This window comes from Tachypleus tridentatus, chromosome 13, assembly GCF_004210375.1.
Source record: "Tachypleus tridentatus isolate NWPU-2018 chromosome 13, ASM421037v1, whole genome shotgun sequence".
Taxonomy (NCBI): domain Eukaryota; kingdom Metazoa; phylum Arthropoda; class Merostomata; order Xiphosura; family Limulidae; genus Tachypleus; species Tachypleus tridentatus.
This window is the reverse complement of record NC_134837.1, coordinates 118,963,781-118,984,945: the sequence shown is the minus strand read 5'-3', so window position 1 is coordinate 118,984,945 and position 21,165 is coordinate 118,963,781. Positions and strand designations below refer to the sequence as shown.

At 32.2% G+C, this 21,165-nt stretch overlaps 2 protein-coding genes across 2 annotated transcripts in view; one reads left to right on the top strand and one right to left on the bottom strand.

Moving 5' to 3' along the window:
- The window catches only part of LOC143239694 (polyadenylate-binding protein-interacting protein 1-like), a 26,106-nt gene extending 14,853 nt beyond the window's left edge, over window positions 1–11,253 (top strand). The window contains exons 6-10 of the mRNA XM_076481068.1: window positions 737–859; window positions 2,027–2,145; window positions 4,971–5,082; window positions 9,413–9,531; window positions 10,273–11,253. Of these exons, the coding sequence (XP_076337183.1) occupies window positions 737–859; window positions 2,027–2,145; window positions 4,971–5,082; window positions 9,413–9,531; window positions 10,273–10,354 (555 nt within the window). The 3' untranslated portion in view covers window positions 10,355–11,253. The remainder of the gene's footprint in view (window positions 1–736; window positions 860–2,026; window positions 2,146–4,970; window positions 5,083–9,412; window positions 9,532–10,272) is intronic.
- Sgf29 (SAGA-associated factor 29) lies at window positions 11,099–21,165 on the bottom strand. The gene is given in 6 exon segments (XM_076481070.1): window positions 11,099–12,895; window positions 14,939–14,961; window positions 14,964–15,086; window positions 17,111–17,339; window positions 18,557–18,687; window positions 21,003–21,165. Coding segments are annotated over 5 exon segments (861 nt in total). The 5' UTR covers window positions 18,632–18,687; window positions 21,003–21,165; the 3' UTR covers window positions 11,099–12,484.

The following is a 21,165-nucleotide window of genomic DNA, read 5'->3' as shown; positions in this document are numbered from 1 at the left end:
TTGTCAGTGTTAATTAAATTATAACATATTAACCTATAAAGTAAGATCACAAAGATAGTTCACTTTGGCCACAGCTATAAGAAAACAGTTCTTGTATGGTTTTAGAAAAACTGCTCAAACCTAACCAATATTCATATTTCAAAATGTTTAGCTCTAGTAAATTAATAAACTAGTCCTATGTTAAATTACTTCTGGTTTTCATCTGATAGGAAACACTTTTAAGAGATCTTACCCCCCCCCTTTTTTTTTTTGTTCATGGTAAAAACAGTGTACGTAGTATATGAAAAGGATGTCTTATATTTTAGAACAGATCTCAAAGAATGATATTTATTGATAGAATGAGGCAAATTATAGCTTTATATACTTGTGTTTGAAGTATTTAAAATTTAGATTTGATATTTCATGAGGATGGGATGTAGTAAACAAAATGAATGTTTTTAGTACACTAAAATTGTTATCCCTACTGTGTCTAGGTCAATAGGAAGTATACTGTACATTTTTACCTTGTGTTTGATTTTTATGTTAGAAGTATGAAGAATAGCTAAAGTCCCAGCATTAGATAGTAAAATTAATGAAAATTTTTTGTTTAATTTTTGTTATTGAGGATTTTCTAATGAAAAAATTCATGGACTCTCAAATAGTTTAGAAAAATGTGTTTAAAATGCTGGTAGTGATAGTTTTCCAGGGTTGATATTGTAATTGCTTCATTGTTACAAGACTAACTTGATTCCTCTAGGTTATTGTAGGAGATGTGAAAGAGAAATTATGGATCTTTGGAAAAGCTGTTGCTGAGCTACTTGATGTCCTTCTCAGTTATCCTTCTGAAGATAACCTGAAATGTGTTTGTCAAGTACTAAAGGTAGTTTTTACGTGCTGCTGTCTTTTCATTGATTTTGTAATTGTTTACGGCGTACATATTTCACAAAAGTCTCCGTCCTTGTAACTGCATCTAGTTCGCTCTGAACTGAGTTCATGAAAATTCATTTTTTTCAATTATAGAATATAATTACTTTAATAAAATAGGATATTTTTAAAGTTTAAATATTAATTATATCTCAGATTTTTATATGCTAGTATACTTTGTTGAATGTTTCATACTTTGAGTTTTAAATAAATTAGATGAGCGTAAAGGTGAAAGTGACTGTAATATAGTGCAATACTTTTGATGTCTTGAAGGAGTAATATAGGGAAAATTAGTAAAGGTAAGAGGGAATGATATTTCAAAAAAAACAATCCATCTTTAGGTCAGTTTGCAGTGGTTTTACAAGGGTTTATATGCTATCTGGAAGTATTAAAGTGGACATACATGGTGTAGATTTCTAGACTCAAGTCTGTTTAGTGATGGTTTGTCAAGAGGCTACTCTTTTCAATCTGTGTTAATTTTGTTAACTAGTTCCCAGATTTTCTCCATAGGTTACAGACTGAACTTGGTATCTGCTGCCCATTTTACTTTGGTTTGTTCATTATAAAGACTGCTTGGATCACCTGTAAAAGAACCAACACAAAGTTGTTTATTTACATGAGGCACATTTTTTAAAAAAATTCCAAATGATTTGTCGTATTATAAGCTGAAAAAGTATTTTCATAGAAAAGTAGGTTGTTATAATTAGTATGAAAGTTCTATACTGCTTAGACCCCCAGTGGTAGAGCAGTATGTGTGTAGAGTCACACTGCTAGAAACAGCTTTTGATACCTGTGGTGAGCAGAGCACAGATAACTCATTGTGTAGCTATGTGCTTAATTCCAAAACAAACCATGCTGCTTAAATAAAATAAAGTTAATTTGATGGTGAGTCCTCTTTTTTGTACTAATTTAATTTATATTCAATATAATTATTTGAAATGTCTTTCGTGTCTTAAATAGACAAGGAACCAAAGTTTTTTACTCAGTATTTAATGGGAAATATGGTGTCTTTTTATTTTATTTTAGTGGTGTGAAAAAGGATAATGAAAATTTAAGTATTGTAGAAAGGTAGTAACTTAGATAATATATGTTGAACGCTAATAGTTACTGTGTATTATGATAGTTTACAGGAGCGACACTTGAAGACCACGAACGACACGTCAGTGGAGGACATGAAGCTCCAGAAATGGATAAGATAATCAACAGTATTAAAGAACTTACTGCCAATTTTGACATTAGAAGGTGATTAGTATTCATATGTTATAACCACAATGATTACCTTTAGTTGTGTGTAGGTTATATGGTTTAGTGTTGTGATATAACCACAGTAGTTATCTTAGTTGTGTATAGGTTATATGGTTTAGTGTTGTGGTGATACAACTACAGTAGTTATCTTAGTTGTGTATGTGTTACATGGTTTAGTGTTGTGGTGATATAACCACAGTAGTTATCTTAGTTCTGCATGTGTTACATGGTTTAGTGTTGTGATTATATAACCACAGTAGTTATCTTAGTTGTGTATGTGTTACATGGTTGAGTTCAGTAAACAGTTAATATTTTGTGTCCTCTCTATGTTTAATAACTGAAGACAGTCTTAAAAGAATCATTGCAACATATTTAATCAAGGTATGCTTTGTGATTCTACTCAGAATATCTCTTAATACATTTTCTTAGTTTCTTTGGAAGTAACTTTTGAGTTTTCAAGTTTTAATCTGTCAAACCCCAAATCTACTTAGTTTGGTAAAGACTGAGGTTCTTTGGGGACCATTGCATCATGTGAATGACTCTAGTAATTTCTGCACAGGTTGGAGAGTATTTGGAGTCAATATATTCTGGTGGTAGAATCCATTATTGATAATAAGCAAACCAGTGGTATACTGTGACAGATCAGTATCTTGTGGTACTTGCTGTGGTCCTTTATTCCATCTATTTTGCAAATATCTCCTGTTGTCTCATTAGAAAAACACCCCCAAGCCATTACGTACTTCCCCATGTTTTATGTAGCTGCTATGCATTGAGGTAGTTGTCTTTTACTCTTCTTTTACTAGACATACAACCTAAGCTTTGAACCAAATATTTCACACTTGGACTCAATCTTTCATAACACTTTTTCTCAATTATCACTAGTCCAGTTTTTGTAATTTTAGCAAATTTCAGTCTCTTGAGAATATTTGGAGATCAGAGTAAAGTTTTTTTGAAAAACTGCTAAACAACCAAATATTCTATTCTCATTGAGTCTTCTTGATACTGTAAATCTGGACACTTTTCTGTTGTTTGATACATGGTTTATCTCATGTTACATAAATAAAGATACTTAACATTAGTATCATTGAGTTTAGCTATTCTGCCTCTTTCTATCCTATCTTAAAATTTACCTATCTCAGTCTCACGATCTAGAGTGTTTGGGGACCATTTTAAGTCTGCAGTAATTCATTGGAGTGATTTTATGTAAACTCTCTTCTCTACCAACAGTTCTGTACACTTTTTTTTGGGGCCATGACATGTTTATAGTGTTAAACATTGTTTTTATCAAGGTTTATTTGAAGAATGCTTTTATATTGATTCTTTCTAACATACACAAGTATTATATGCTAGCTCTTTGCTAGCTTCTCTCTATATAGTCAAGACACTGCATGGTAGCTGACTTGAGGCTTTACTGTTTGTGAGATAGTGCACAGTGAGGTACATCTGTATTATATTTGGATATCATATTGTAAATAACTTACTGAAGGAAGACTGGTCAAGCTATACAACTTGAGGTCGATTACTGTATATTTTTGTTGTATATATCTTTCAAACCTTTGTGCAATTGTTTATAGGGAAATTCAAAATTGTTTACTTCTTTTTATCTCAAAGTTTGTGTAAGCCTACTTCTAGTGGTGAATTGTTAACTTCCTGAATAAGAGAACATACTTTTCCTTGTCTGTTTAATGGGTTTAGTCAAACAATCCTTTTATTATAATGTCATACCACATGGCCTGAACAATTACGAATTAGAGCTTTAAAAATAGCTAAAGCTCTCATGGGAATGAGAAAGGTTATAATATGAAGTTTATTATAGTTTCTAAAGATATTTTATTCGTGAAATACGGTTAAACTTTATCTGTTTGATGGCTACATAAACTTTCTTCTATGACGTTAGGTAAGTTCAGATTTAACGAGCGTGATAGGCAATATATTCTAACGAGGCTAAACCTTGTCTATTGAATATTAAAATTTTCAGTTAGTTATGAAATACATATAAACTGACCTTATATACAAGTCCATAGGTGACCAATAAAACAGTTTTGGGCTTGATTTTTATAATTAATAGCAGGCAGCAGTATTTACTTCAATTAACACAATAAAATATCAGTAGAATTACAGTAATGAATATTAACCAAGTTGAAATTGATTTAATGTATGAAATGAAACTTTCTGATCAACAATAAAGAAAAGAAAAATGGAATTCCATGATGGCAATGGAAAAGTGATTTTAACATTCTTTAAAAACATTGTATCACAAAATGTTTTTTAATTTCACAATAAAAAAAAAACTATTTGAAATTGTACTCATTTAAAGTTGGCTTTTCCTGCAAGTTGTTTAAGTAGTTTGGTGATACTACCAGTGAAACATCTCCTTCCTAGGAAGTTTGCTTGTTTGTTTTTTGAATTTTGCTAAAAGCTACACAAGGGCTATCTGCTCTAACTGTCCCTAATTTAGCAGCCTAAGATTAAAGGGAAGGCAGCTAGCTAGTCATCACCACCAACTGCCAACTGTTGGACTACTCTTTTACCAATGAAGAGTGGGATTGACTGTAACATTATGATGCCCCCATGGCTGAAAGGGCAAGGATGTTTGGTGTGACCGGGATTTGAACCCATGACTCTCGGATTACGAGTTAAACACTTTAACCCACCCAGCCATGCCGGGCCATTCTAGGAAGTTAAATTACAAAGAGGTACTTGTGTAGTAACAATAAAACTCTCATAAAAGTTTTGCTCTACAAAAGTTATTGATAGTTTTTAAAACTGCTGTGGTGTTTTCAGTAGTTAGTTGATTGTTTCAAGTAATGGTTCTTTTTCAGTAACATCAGTAGTCTGCTGTTGTCCATTGTGGACTTAAGAGCTTCAGACTGGGGTAGAATAACACCTTCACCTGCAGTGCACAATGATTCTGTTGTGGCAGAGAATAATATGGTAAGTTGACATGATTTCTGTAAAATACACTGAATGTAGTTTTAAGTGATGTAGCTCCACTGACATGGGTCACAGGTCAAAGGCCATGTTATTGTGTTCATTAACTTGGATTCAAAATTTTATTGAACTACTATTTTATGAATATATGTCAATAAGTTTGGTATCAAATTGTAGATTATAACTTAAATTTTAGTATTATATACAAGATAATTTCTTAATTTAAAAGTAAATGTTAAAAACAGTACCTAAATATTAATCTTTGTGTGTCACATGATATGTTGATTGTAGCACTGGGTCAAATTAGATATAAGAATACCAAGTCTATAATTTTTTTTACAAATTACATACTTAGATTACTGATACTGACAAGCTAGAATATAAAAGATCAAACCTCCTATCTTTTCTACTTTCTGAGATAATACATTTATTGAATCAACCAACGTGGCTCTACTTACCTCTTCAGTGTTTGAAAGTACCTGGTTATTTTACCCAGTGATGTGTGTATAAGCAATTAACACCACACATGTCCCCTTAGTGGTTTTTTTCAGCCTTTGTGCAGCAAACACTTCTTTTCATGCTAGATTTCAAACAGTAAGTTAATACATTTTGAGCTTTATTTTAGAACTAAGTATAGCGTAGTTACTAAGCTTGATAAGTTATAGTAGAATTCTGTGGAATTATTGTAGTAAAATATGATTTTTGGTTATTCAAAATATCTACATAGAACCTAAAATAATTTCATTTCACATCCTCCACATGCGAAATTAGACAAGGCTTAGCAACCTATGGTAAGCAGCAAACAAGGTCATAACTAGAAGAGATAATTGCTATACTTCTTTTTTTACTATTCTGTGTTTAAGAAAAGTAATCTTAAGAACTTACTTGTAAATAGTAATAATTTTTATACATATATTATGTATTATAAATGAAATGTGACTATTTTAACTTAAAACACAGCCAAGCTGTGTTAAGTCAAGTTTTATATTATTGGATATAACATGAGTGCACATGCACAACATTATTGCAACTTCTATAATGTTGGCCAAATAGAAATGGAAGGTCAATATAATAAAAATAATAAATACATATATAAATATATAATGTTACAAGATTTAAGCTAATTAGACTAAACATTTGTGTTATATTGTCATTTTAAAATGAAAAAAAGCATAATTTATGTTTGTTTCCTAATTTTTTATGGTGGTTACAAGGTCAGTCAGTTTGGTAGATCTGATAGTGAAAATAACAGATAAAATATAGTTTTCTCTATAAAAACATTTGATAATTATACAGAGGTTATAAAAACGTTCTGATGCATAAAAGTATTTTTGATATTAAGATTACTTTTAATGAACATTCAAAAGGAAAAAAAAATGATATTTTGAGTATAAAAGCACTGTAACGTTTACTGATAAGCTCCTAAATTTTGTGAAGATACAATTACAAATTTAAACATGTCATGAAAACTATAACAAGCACAAAATAATTGAGGTTAGTCTCAGGGATTGAGCCCGTGCTGAGAGAGCTGTAGGGGTAGTTTTGTATCTCTACATAATGAATCGTGTTTACCTGAAGGAAAAAAAATTAACTTCCTGGCCAGTAACACGTGGATATTTATCCCATTTTTTTTATTTGCATTGATAATAGTAGTAGACTCAGGGATGCTATAGGAACTTTGCTCATCATTGAGTATTTTTTTTCAAAAGTAAAACCCTCCTTTAACTTTATTGAGAAGATGTAACCTCTTTTGCTTATGTCATGACTTTTTATAGTTACTTTCAAAATATAATAAAATAACTATTATTATTAAAGGATGTCATTACACTTTCTATCAGAATTTAATATATAATTCAGATTTTAAGAATATTTAAAGCAGTCCCAAGTCTTCACTTTTGTTGTCATATGTGCAAGTGTTCTCAAGTCAATTTTTTTTTAGTTAATACAACTCTTAAAAACTGAATATGTACACTTATGTATTTTGTCATGTCCTCACCTCTTGTAATGGGACCGGCATGGCTAGGTGGTTAAGGTACTTGACTCATAATCTGAGGGTTGCAGGTTCGAATCCCTGTCACACTAAACATGTTCACTCTTTCAGCAGTGGGGACGTTTTAAAGTGATGGTCAATCCCACTATTCATTGGTAATAGAGTAGTCCAAGAGTTCGTGGTGATGACTAGCTGCCTTTCCTCTCGTCTTACACTACTAAATTAGGGACGGCTAAAGCAGATAGCCCTCGAGTAGCTTTGTATGAAATTCAAAACAAAAATCTTCCTGTATTAAGTTATTAGTTTCCTTAACCCACATCAGTAATTTGATTTGAGGTGCTTGTTTGTAACTATTAGAGCTTAGTTTCAGTTTCAAGCTTGCAATGATTCTTTTTAAACTGGCAGCATCTATAGTATGACATTTTGATTTTGCAGCTTGTCTGTGACTAAATTTGGAACACATAGAACTTAAGAATTTTTATAAACTAGTCATATCTAAGTTAAAGGAAAGTTAAATTACATGCTTTGCCATTCTAAAAGTGTTCACACCATAACAGTCAAATTATAATTTGTTTTGAACATTCTCATGTTTTAAAATGTGAAATATTTTATTTTCTAGCAAGAAATTAGAGAAGTTCAATAAGGCTTAGTACACTAGGTGACAAGTGTATGTGAACCTGGTAATAGCCTTCCTTGTAATATGTTAGTTTCACATGTGAATGAACTGTTTGTCATACAATAAAATAAATTAAAGGGTAAGACGAAAAGTTTATAATCACCTAGTATCTGACTGACTTCATTATAAACTGATATTGTGTGTGTAAAGAACAGACTAGTAATGGTTACTGAAAGTAATAGCCATGTGAAGATGTAATTATGGTTAACTTTGCTTCCAAGAAAATACTGTTAAAAAATGCCAGCACCATCTTCATAAGGTTAAAACTTTTTTAGATTAATACCTTACCAGTCCTAGAACCAGGTTTGAAGCACAAACTTTTCTTTGGATGCTAAAAACAATTCCATGATTAATGTTTGTAACATTTACTGTGTTGTATGTTGCAAATAGAAAGAGCAGCAGCTATAGTTCTGGAAATAATTCTGAATAATAAAACCTTAGAGGAAGTGCAGTTTGTGATGACATTTCAGGTGAGTTTCATCTTCTATAGTAAGATGTTCTGGCTTCTCAGCAAACCTGTACTATCTGTATAAGTTATGTTTTAGTTGAATCGGATGTCTGTTCAGACTAATACTATACAAATATGATCAGTTACGTTTTCTCTACAAGAGAAACTTGCTGATGTAACCTACCTGTGTTTTCAGTCAGTGTGAGCCTTTATTTTTAATGGCTGGGAGGCCTGGATGTTAAATGACTATAAATACTAACAGGCATTTCCACTCATTCCTGTAAATTTGGGAAAGGACTTTTACTGTCAGTTGTAAAGGACTACAATACCTTTGTGACTGTATTTTTATATATAGGAGAACTTTGAGAACTCAGTGCCTCAAACATTAAGTATTAACTCAAACTCAAGTTTGAATTATGTTGTTCAAAACCTCTTATAGTTTGTTATTTATGAATTTTATTTAAATTAAACTGCTTTGGAATAAACACAGTAACTTTGTAAGTAAATCCTTTACTGGTTTTTACTTTGCCTATCTGAAGATATTGGCTGAATTAAACTTTTTTTATAGGAGTGTCTTCAATGACATTGTATAAGCTGATTTTGTGTTTGAACTTAGCCAAATGAAGGAGCTAACTTACTGTTAGGATTATGTATGTGCATATGGTATGAATACTGTGTTCCAAAACAATTAGTGGATTTATAGATTCCTTTCACCCTGAAACAGGGCCATTCACATTTATTTTCCTTTTTCGTTCAACCATGTCAACAATATTTGTCATTTATTCAGTTTGTGTGTGTTTGCACATGCCTGGATGTTTGGTAGGCTTTCTGGAGGCTGACCACCAACTGGCATCTTTCCAGCATTTCCTCATTTTGTCACTTCTTTGCTATTTACAAAACTGGATCTGTAAAAGGAAAATCACAAAACCCATAGTAACAAAACAATTCCAGTCTTCCATGACAAGCTTATTCTGATCTTCACAAGCAGGATGAAGGAGAATAAAAAGATTCTCAAACGCTTCGGTTAGGACAGGACACTTCTAGTGCTCCTCCTTTAAACTAAAGGCCTGCCACAGTGTCCGTTTGAAACAATGCAGGGTTGTTTCCCTGTCACAAATGACATGATTTATCTTGCAATCAAACATTTGCGCTTTAGATCTGATGTTGCTTTATTTCATAGATTAGTTACAATTTGTTGAATGAATTATTTTTCTTCTAGTATGGTGTGGTATACTATGGACCAGATGGACGACCAGTTTCTTCAGAAGAAGTTGCTTTCTTACAAAAAACCTGTAGCAATTCCAGTTCTTCATATATAATGAACGGTGAATCATATGGGTGAGTTTAGATAGATGTCTTATTACTCCAGTTGTCCATTCATTGCTGTCTTATGATAATGTGTTTTGAATGATTACTAATGAAAATAGAGCTGTGGGCTCAAAGTGATTGTATGTAAGAGATGTTAATACAGTTTCTGTCAGTAAAGAGGAAATAAAGGCAGTTTAGTAGTAATTTATGGTTCAATGAATTGGTAAGCCAGCTCCTCTCGGGAATTTTCACTAGTTTCTTTTGACGTTCTTTTGATGTTTAGTGAGTGCAGTATCTAATAAAACCTGGAGGTTAACACATGCAAATGAAATTTGTTGAAAAGAAACTGTTACACGTAAGGTGGTCTTGCCAAAGACTTGTTAGCAAACATTGAAGATGTAGGTAGTGATTAAACTTGTAAAAACAAGTTATAACTGGAAATGATAAATACCAAAAATATTGAAACCAACTTTAGAAACAAGAACTAGTCAGTCAACATATTAATTCTAAGATGCAGTCAGTATTTTCAAAATGGTAGAATTATGAAGGTTGTAATAAGATTTATGCAATTTGCTTAACTATATCCACTGTGAGAAGGGAAAGTTTGGGCACCACAGGCATCACTAGTCCAAGGAGTTCTAGGCTGTTTCCCCTCCCCTTCAGGTTATAGCTTGTTGTAAGTTGATATATAAAATAAGCATCATGTAATACAGTTCAGCCACATATTTAACTGTCAGTCAATAACTAACAGTCCCTTGATATGTTCACTAGGCCAGAAGATCCTGATGTGGAAGTCATGGATGAAGAAATGCAAGCAGCTTTTGACCAATTCTTAAGAGAAAGTGGACAATAACTAAGATGGCTGCAAGAAATTAAAAACAAAATCTTGTATATTTGTATTCTGAAATTAACCGTAAAAGGTGTTCGTACAGGTGAAGTTATTGATAACAATTTGATATAGTTTGTGTTATCTGATATTTTTTAAGGCAGAGAATAACACGTCTGGTATTTGGTACTTTTAAATATATAAAATTAATATAATCACAAGTCATTTTGTTTAGTCTTTTGGGTTTCACTGTGGTGGAAAACTCATACCCAATAAATTCTAAGGTACAGGTACAGTTTTATAACTTGTTTACTAACTTCAAGCTCAATAAGTAAAAACTTTACACTTTCCTCCTCTAATCTTTCTTTATATAAAATATCAGTTATACAGTTATCTTAATGGATCTGAGTACTGTTCAATACTCCTGAGACATTGAGATTATTTTTGTAAGGAGATTCATGCCATGCTGAAGGGGGTCTGACTTTTCATAATTTGCAATGACTGTAAATTGAATAGAAATTGGGTGTTAGCTGAAATAATTATGTACATGTCACCAGCAGTAGTGTATATTTCCAATAATAATTTAATGTAAGTAGTAAAACTAATTATTTTGAAGATGGGGTGTGTCAAATTATCTGAAAGGACATCTTAGTATACTTTTAGGAACTGAAAATAACTGACTAAATTTGTAACATCCCCCTCGCTTCAGTGAATTGTATATTTCAACATCCACTTTATAGTTTTATCTTAGTAGGGAGAGAAAATTTGTGATTTATAGTATATAAAACTCGTTTTATTTCTTATTAATGGAAAGTTTTACATACATGGATTGGGTATGACCTGAACAATTATAGTACATCATTATAACATTTACAGACATTCTTTTGTACTTTTTGTGTGAATAAAATGTTGGTAAGTTTATCAAAGCCAAGTTCTCACACTTAGTGTCCTTGTACTGAAAATTAACTATCTGTTATGAAAACCAAACACTACATACCAGCCTTTTAAAGTTAATAAATATTTCATATAACTCTAGCACACTTACCATTTGATATTCTACAAAAAGTAATATTTCTGATGTTTGGAGCCATTGAATAGTTGCCTTCTTTTCATACACAGTGTTTTAATTAAAATATATATGTTCTTCTATGTCTGTTTTCTCTATTTTAAACTATCAGTCAACACCATGTGATGGAGATGCCAAGTTTAGTTTGATGTAGAATACTTGTAATTTACAGACAGCTGGTGTTCACATTTAATGGTTTTAAAGTGGACTGGTATTACATATGAAATGCTGAAGTTTAAAGTTTGTTTGAAAGACAACAGACACCTTGATTAAAGAGACTTGACACAGTTGGTTCTACCTACCAAATTACTGTAAACATTGTTAAAACTACAGTTAATGACCACACATCACATTACCAGAGTATCAGTAATAAAAACTAATCTAGATCCTGTTGAAGAATGTTCTATTTCATTCAAATATTTCTCATGATGGCTTTGAAATTTGAAGCCTAAGTGTTATGCATCATAGTGAACAATACAGTTGGATTAAAAACCATTAATTAGTGTCCCATACAGTAATGGAATAATCAAAACTACATTTAAGTGTCTTAAAAAATGCACTGCTTTTCCGTATTATTATTGTTTTTGATAATTTAAAACTTCACACTAATTGAAATTATCATAACTACAGGTAGTAGTGAGTACTGTTATAACAGTTTGTCATCCACACTTTGAAGTACACATTTCTACCCTATCTTCCACTTTACTCTGCCTCAATCTAAAATATATCCATGTTTATAAAATTACTTTTCTGAAGTTCAATCTTAACAGCAGCAACTGTCAAGCATTTTTCATATGATAAAACAGTGGTACTAATGCATGCTCCAACCAAGTAAAAGTCTGTAAATAATTAAACTGTATCTACATGAACTAAATTCATGAGGGTAAAGGTGCTTCTGAAATCATTAATGTGATGCAAAATTTACTCAGATAACTGTGTACTTAAAACTCAATCACATCCACATTATATACAAAACAAAATAAAAAAAGGTTATATTTACAACACTTGGTGCCATAGAGAAAATACTATTGTACCTTAGAACACATAACTTTCTCATTCAGCCATACAGATTGATATGGTGAAGTCACTGCCTACTTTTTCCTGCTTTCTTTGCATGAGATGACGTAACGTTGAGCAACGCTCAATGGTGGAGAATAGCCCTCGGGATAGGAGGAGTCTTCAAACAGAACTTGATAATCTTCTTTTACAGCCTCTGGGATCTCGTGGATCACTGCTCGATAAAAACAGGTTGTCTGTGGATAAAGAGCCATAACCAAGGCACCCTTCGGAAAAAGAGCATCAGGGTTAGTTTCAGGGTTGGCCCGCACGAGGGGAAGTGGAACAACTCTTCTACGACTCAGCACGTGCCGTTCCTTCTGTTCTTCATCAATATCATCTATTTCATATTTATTGGTATTGTGGTTGTAAGCAATTACTTCAGCCAAGATCCAGTTTTCATCTCCATCAGGTCCTTTCACCAAAGCTGCTACCATATCACCTGCCTGTTGTAGGACAAGGAATATTAAAATAGTCAACTATCTTACACCATCAATAAGATAGGTTTAAACAGACCAAAATCAGTTCATCTTGAAGATAATCCAGTACTGAGTTGATGAGGTTAATATTTTATTTTTCCACTTTTCCTTTCATTTTGTGCAAAACTACCTAAAAGTTAGCTGCACAAGGTTGTATTTAACTAATAATCTATTGGTCACAGAATGTGAAATTATTCTCATACTATGATTAAAGAAAAATATTCTTCGTACCAAAAACCTGAAACATTTTTTATAACATTGTAATTATGTAGAGTCTGTAAATTTGACTGACCTTATAACCACCATAAAAAAAATTTAAACATTTCTTTGTAACTTAAAATCTCATAACATTACACATTTATATAAATATTTATTATCTTCATTTTATGGACCTGCTAGTCATGCCTGATCAACATTACAGAACATGCACTGATGTTGCGCATGTGCATTCATGTTATAGTATCCAATAACTCAAAACTGACCATTAGTCTTCACACAGTGACTCTGCCTTCACTCTTTTAGTGGACTAGTAATATTTTGTAACATACAGTCACATTATAATTATTTAAAAATAAGTTATTAAACTTATTTCTTAGAATATAGAACAGTAAATAAGTAAAGCACACAATTATCTTTTCTAGCTACAACATTTTAGCTCGGTTGCTGTTTGATGTAGATTGTAAAACCTATTAAAAGTTTGCATGTGGAAAAAATGAAACGAAATAATTTTTAAGGTTTTATTTATACAGCTGAATAACCAAAAATCATAACTAGCTATGTCAATACCATAGAATTCCATTATAATTTCTCAAGGTTAATAACTAAGCTGTATTTTGTCTAAAAAATGTAATTTTGAGCAGACTAAAAGACATAATATAGCTCCTTGAAATCTTGGTTAGATCTGAGCTTTTGATTATTTATTCATATATATTGAAGTAAGCATATATAACACACCATTTCTAAAAGTGGAAAGAGTGGGCCCACTGATTTCATTCAGTGCATAAGGCATGTCTCAGGAAATAGAAAAACTGAGGTTATTTAATATTCTAGTTTGTCAGTATCAGTAGTTTGAGAATGAAACTATAGACTCAGTATTTTGACATCACAACCACCTCATTTGAACCAGTGCTGCTTTCAACATACAACGTAACACACAGAAATAAATACTTAGGTTTTTTTTTTAAGATTTACTTTTAAGACATTTACTAACATGTAATACTAAAATTTGATACCAAACTTTTTGACATATATTCATAAAATGATACTTCTAATAAAACTGAATGCAAGTCAACAAATTCAGTGATATGGTCTTTGACCCATCACAACAGGGTTAACACCACTATAGTGGCAATATCAGTACAGAATCAGTGATTACAATTTTTGAATATAACAAAACCAAAACTTGGTTTTTACTTTATACTTTAGAAGAAAATTATTACACATTTTTGGGATAATTAAAATATATTATAAAATAATTTCACATTTAACCAATTTTTAAACATGAGAATGTATTCAGGTGCGTTTCATAAAAACCCCTATCCCCATAATGAGTCAATATCCTTATTTTTGTTTTAGATTAAACACTCAAAATTGAAAAGATTGTAAAAAGTTAGTCTACACAATTGGGTGAAAATGTGTTTACGTAATAATAATGCAACACTAGCAAACAACACAATGAAACACTGATGATCTAGTATATCAAACAGTATTTTGTGAAAGAAAACATTTGTTCCATTAAATCCACTGTGAGACAAGACAGATTGGATCTGTTTATTTATGCAATGGGCAACAAAGACCATTTCTGATTGTACAGTACACAGAGTCTTTGTTCTATATACTTCCAGTCAAAATGATATGCGAGTGAACTCTGGATAAAATGTTTGTTTTTATGATCCCATGTAAACCACTCCTAAGTTTTTAAAAGTATGTTTAATTCACTATAATGCAAAGTAATAACTTCTAAAGTAAAACTAAAAATCAACTTAGTAATAAGTGAAATATGGTCACTACCTTAGCTACGTAATTGGGTTCTGTGGAACTGCCCCACAAAGGGGTGGGGGCTTTTCATCATCTTTTGGAATCCACAGGGGTAAAGTTAACGCATTCTGTTGTAACATTTTCATAAGAGCACCTCTCCTGATAGTTTCTTTAGGTCTTTCTGTAAGACAATGTCAGTTGTGAATAACACTAATTCAATCTCACAGAAAGTTGTGAAGTACCAGCTAGCAGTTAATTTAACACAATCGTGGCAGTGATGGGTAACATCCCCGTGCACACACACAGTTAATGATTTTCACTGTCCTCAGCTACTACCTAGCAGGTACATCACCAACATAAATACACAGTTAACGAAATTCCCATTGTCCCTAGTTACTCCCAAGCAGGTACATCACTAACACACACACACACACACACACATAGTAAAAAGAATCTAATTGTCCCTAGCTACTACCTAGCAGGTACGTCACTAACACATACACATAGTTAAAAAGAATCTAATTGTCTCCAGCTACTACCAAACCAATCTATTGTCAATTAAATCAGTTTAGAGAACACTTAGAGCTAAAACATAGTTCCTGCAGTCCACTCTTTGCTTCATATACACATCTATAATCATACTGCAAATGGCAGGGCTTTAAATTATTTTTTTCTGTATGCTGACAAATGTCTGCCAGTTACCTTCAGGAGTTACAAACATAGCAGCCACACCAGAAATAAAAATCACAAGTTGCATGTTTCTAGCAGATATAGCCAGTCAGCTCATATTAAAATACATCACACATTTGATTTGTTTTGAATTTCGCACAAAGCTACACGAGGGCTATCTGCACTAGCCGTCCCTATTTTAGCAGTGTAATACCAGAGGAAAGGCAGTTAGTCATTACCACCCACTGCCAACTCTTGGGCTACTCTTTTATCAACGAATAGTTGGGTTGGCCATCACATTATAATGCCCCCATGGCTAAAAGGATGAGCATGTTTGGTGTGATGGGGATTCTAACCTGCAACCCTTGGATTACAAGTCGAGTGCCTTAACCACCTGGCCATGCCAGGCCCACATATTTGATTTCATATATGCTACTAACTCAAGCTTGATTATGATACTAATTAAACTTCCTAATATGAAATATCTGTCATCAGTGTAGTTTTTTTTACTATAAATTTAGCCCTTCCAATAACCTTTTCCTCTTAATGATTTTTATCACTACTTACAATTAGAACAAACATTCAAAATAATGCTGGTTCCCCTTCATAATCACTAGTCAAACACTACAAACACAGTTGGCCACCACTGATTTTAAGGTTCTGGCTAAATGTAAACATATGGAGTGAAAAGTGAATGACAATATTTATTTTCTCAGTACTTCAGTTTCACGTTTTTATTACTGTGACCTCTACTACAACTTAAGTTGTTTCAGAATGTAAACTAATTTCAAATCAATGCTTTAGAATTATACTACAGTAATTATGATAGTGTATTAAGTTTTGGGCTAATTTTGGAACGTCTTACAATTACATCAGAGCCACCAGCCCATAAAACGTCCTTGATAAAAAAAAAAAAAAAAAGTTTGACAACTGGTAAATCAAGAATACAGAAACAGTTTCTCCAAAGAATAAAATATCATCCCTACCCCTGGGAAATGCATGAGATACTATTTCAAAAAGTGTCAGAGTACCATGATACATTCACAATAAGCTCATAATATCAGAGGGCAGAAACATTTTTCTGGAATTCCATAAACTTTTAACCTCTCTTTATTACAACCTTCTAATCCCTCACTGTACATCATGCACCACTCAAGTATTTTTCTGGTACTTGGAAAAGTAAAACACCAACCAGTTCATTAAAGTGAATTTTTTAAGAGACAAAAACCAAATGAAATGACAAAGTTCAAACATTTCAGCTTCAAAACCCACTGTGTATGATATGTACACACCTTTCAATCTTTAATTTCAGACTCAATTTGTCAGTTATATTAGTATTCTATAGAAAACAACTTCTGTGTTACTTCTTCCAAGCAATCAATATCTTTTCTTCCTTTGTATTTTCAAACAACAACAAATTTGAACCTGATTTACAAAATGAATTATCAGAAAATGAGGTTATACACCTCACGTAAGCACACAAACAACTATTCCTATCCTGTACTCTCATACATATAACCACTTTTGTTTCCGTACCAGATTTTTTTGCAGCCAGACGTCTCTCATTCCGAATAGTTCTGACTTCGGCAATGACATCCAAAGCCTTCCTGAGCAGCTCTGCTTCACACTCTGCATCTTGCATTGCCGTGTTGTACAACCCTCTTAGTTTGGACTTGTAGTATGGAGATAACTTCTGCTCGTGCTGCATTCTTTCATGAGTTTTAGCAATATTGGTCAAGTTATGCTCGCTTCTGTTTCGCTCTTCCTTCCAAATCAGGAAAATTTAACAATGTTAATTTAGCAGTAGGTAACACACAACTGCAGTGTAACACATTATTCACTAAGTGTTATACATCATTTTACAAATCAAAAATTTTTCTTCTTCAAAAATATAGCTTTCCACCATTACTTCTATGTGCTTGTATACCCTATTACTACGTGTTACATTAATAGAGCTGGGCCCTGAACACGTAACTCAACATCACCTGTGAGCATTGGTTACACCGATTACTATCACATAATAACAATACAAATTACAATCAAATTAAATATCAGAAACATTATGGAAATTGTTCTTTCCAATTATTACTAATTGTTCCATCTAATTAATCACAATAACACCATTACGATTCCTCATTAGTTCCAATAGTTGAAGATTGTTCATCTTGGGCCAAATAGCACATTATGTTCTTTTTTTCACAGTTAAAATCCAAATTCAATTAAAGAATTTTATTATCAAAAACTTTACATTAAAACATGACTGATAATACAAGTTTGTTTTAATTTCTTAACTCTAAATAAAATAGTCCTCTATATTCACAAGTATGTCACATCTATGCTGTGCTGTGAATTGTTCTCTCTTAAGTATTACTCATACACTACAGCCTGCATTGTGCCTAACCAATTAGTAAAATTAGAACCTCCTGCCTTTTCGTGTCTCAGAATGGATGGTATGGGTATTAACACTTTTACCCATAAGCAGAGTACAACGTTTCAACCTGGAAAGGTTACCTTGTGTTAATAAAACTCAAACCACAGCTGGCCACAGTATACAGTTATCTAGTACAAGTAACTAAAAGTTTACAAGTTCAGTATTACTGTAATGTTTTACCAACTTATTAACCAGAAAGTTATTTTTTTTTAAAGTCACTTTTCATTTTTATAATGACAACATTAAACATATTCTGGATTACAAAATAAAAGAAAAAGGGTCAACTGTCATATGACTAACAATGAATAAGAAAACACCACCCAACTGTGAAACATACAAATTCAATATCTAACATTAGTACAGTCATTTTTGTGTCATGCAAAATAAACACAATATTTTATAATTCACAGAAACAACTCTAACATATCTATATATAAATACTAATTAAAGTTATAATGCAATTTAAATATACCCAGCATGTTATCACTGAGACATTACAGTGTTTATAATAATTATAAAACAAACTTGGTTAGAATATAAGTTATTAATACTTGACACTGATGAATCAAATGATACAACTCTTTCAGTTTCTCCTGGATCACAGCACTGTCTGTGTCTTTCTGCATCTTGATATATACCAATAATAAAACTTCCTGTTCTTTATGACCAACTGAATGATTTCCTTTAAACACAGAGAAGAAAAGTTAGTAACTCATTACTAGTCAGATGAATAATTTTACACTTTTTATCACAGAATATCTATTCTACATAATTTAATTCTAAGCACAAGAAAATAAATTGGAAAAAGAAAAGTTTATTGTATTTCTAAACAGAATAAGAGAGTGAACACAGAACACAGCACTGGGTGGAGACATAATTAAGTGATATTACATTATGTTCAACGTACCTTATAAGCCAAATCGTTGAACACTTATATAAAAACTTGTACCTGCTATAATCTGTTCCAGATGCAAGAAACATTCATTTTATTTTTATACCAATATTTTTACTTGTTAACAGTGAAACTCAAATACAAACTAAATTTTATGCCTAAACGGCATTTTATGATATATTTAGGATAACCTTATAGTTATGGAGACTAGGCTACTTTTCATTTCATACCAACTGTTGAATATTTATTCTCAATGTATTTCAACTACAGGTTTTAAACTTAAGAAATGTAATGTTGGGTATACTTAAGGTGTAACTTCTTCTAACTGGGGACATTTTCAAAGATATTTTTCTCAAGAAAAAATAATTTTCATCTGGGGAGATAAGATTTCCATTTTATCAACACAATCTGAGAACACCACAGAGTAGGTTGGAAGGGGAAAACTGACCTAGTAGAAAGAAGCACAGTCTTGGACAGTCTTTTTCAGATGACCACAAACTACAACGATGCTTATGTCAGTCCTGCACATCAATATGGTGATAAGAGAGCTATTAAAACCTTGATAATTTGAAGTGTAACTTTAGCTCTCAACATTCACTACCAGCCTATATATCCAAGTATAATCCTGTTTAAATTTACTTTATACCTCACATATGATACTTTTATATCTGGATGTTAAACATCTACCTTGTATTTACCAAGTTAACAGTACTGTGCCTGTTCAAGAAAACTTTAAATAAAAAACTGACTGACTTGCTTTGTTTTGAATTTTGCTCAAAGCTACTCAAGGGCTATCTGCACCTGCCATCCCTAATTTAGCAGTGTAAGACAAGAGGGAAGGCAGCTAGTCATCACCACCTGCCACCAACTCTTGGACTACTCTTTTACCAATGAATAGTAGGTCTTACTGTCACATTATAATGCCCACAGAGCTGAAAGGGCAAGCATATTTGGTGTGCTGGTGAATTAACCCACGACCCTCAGCTTAGGAGTCAAATGCCTTAACCACCTGGCCATATGAAGCCCTAAAAAACTGATATCTATTAACATAGACCATGTGAGAATATAATAAACAAAGAAACAGGTGTGGTTGGTAGATGCTTAAAACAAGGTGCAAGTAACTTTGTAATGAGTTTAGTTTAATCTCTGCTACAAGTAAACAATACTGATAATAAGTTCTCAAACTACTAGCCCTGATGAAACTGTAATTTAGTATTAGGTTTATATCTCTGCTACACATAAACAATATTGCTAACCAGTTCTCAAGTCCACTGCTAGTACAACAGTAAGTCAATGGATTTAAAATGCTAAAATCAGAGGTGCGATTCCCCTTGGTGGACTCAGCAGATAGCCCAATGTAGCTTTGCTACAAGAAAATACACACATCAGTTCTCAAACTACTATCCATGATAAAACTATAAATGTGGAACATAGGCCACCAAAATAAAGCAACTTTTTCACTGTCGTTAACTAAAAACATAAAAGGTGTTTTCTACCTGTATTGGTTGGAAATACATTGTGCCTTAACTAAATTAATTTATTCTGTAGGCCTACATAGAGCTTAACACAACAGCAGTAGATAAGCTGAGAAAACGAGAAGTATACTTATAAACGTGTCAACTTGTTACTACCGAGTTTATTTACTACAAAATACAGTTTGGTTACAATTTCTAAACTAGCATTTCACCAGCTAAACTGAGTAAGGTTAACAGCTGTTGCTAAATTTGTTGGATAGGATGGCCGAGAGTGAACAAAAACAAACCTTGCTGTCGTTTGATGTTATAAATAATATCAAAAACATAATATAAATACATTGGGGGAACAAATATATTTGGGTTTCCAATAATAAATTATACTTTAAAGTTTACATACACTAAATTTTTTGCTAACTTAAATTAGTTTTGTTATATTAAATCTAGGCATATAATAAATATTAATAATAATTATTAAATACCCAACAACCATGCATTTTCTTATACGATGGACCTTATATTAAAAAATAAACAAGTAGAATATTCTAGCCTTTATTATATAGGTTATAACTAGATTATTACAAATCCTAGTATACCATTTTAATCATTATTGACATGCTCAAGCGAGTCTACCTGATTGAACTCTCCATAGAATCTAGAATTAGGTCAATCAATTTGCATGTAATTTCAAATAACCTTCAATTTTAAACATTTATATATTCAACAAAGAAATCTTCCCTCACACCCACTACGTTAGTGTTAAAGGTTACTTTCTCTGCCTCCAAACACTGAGATA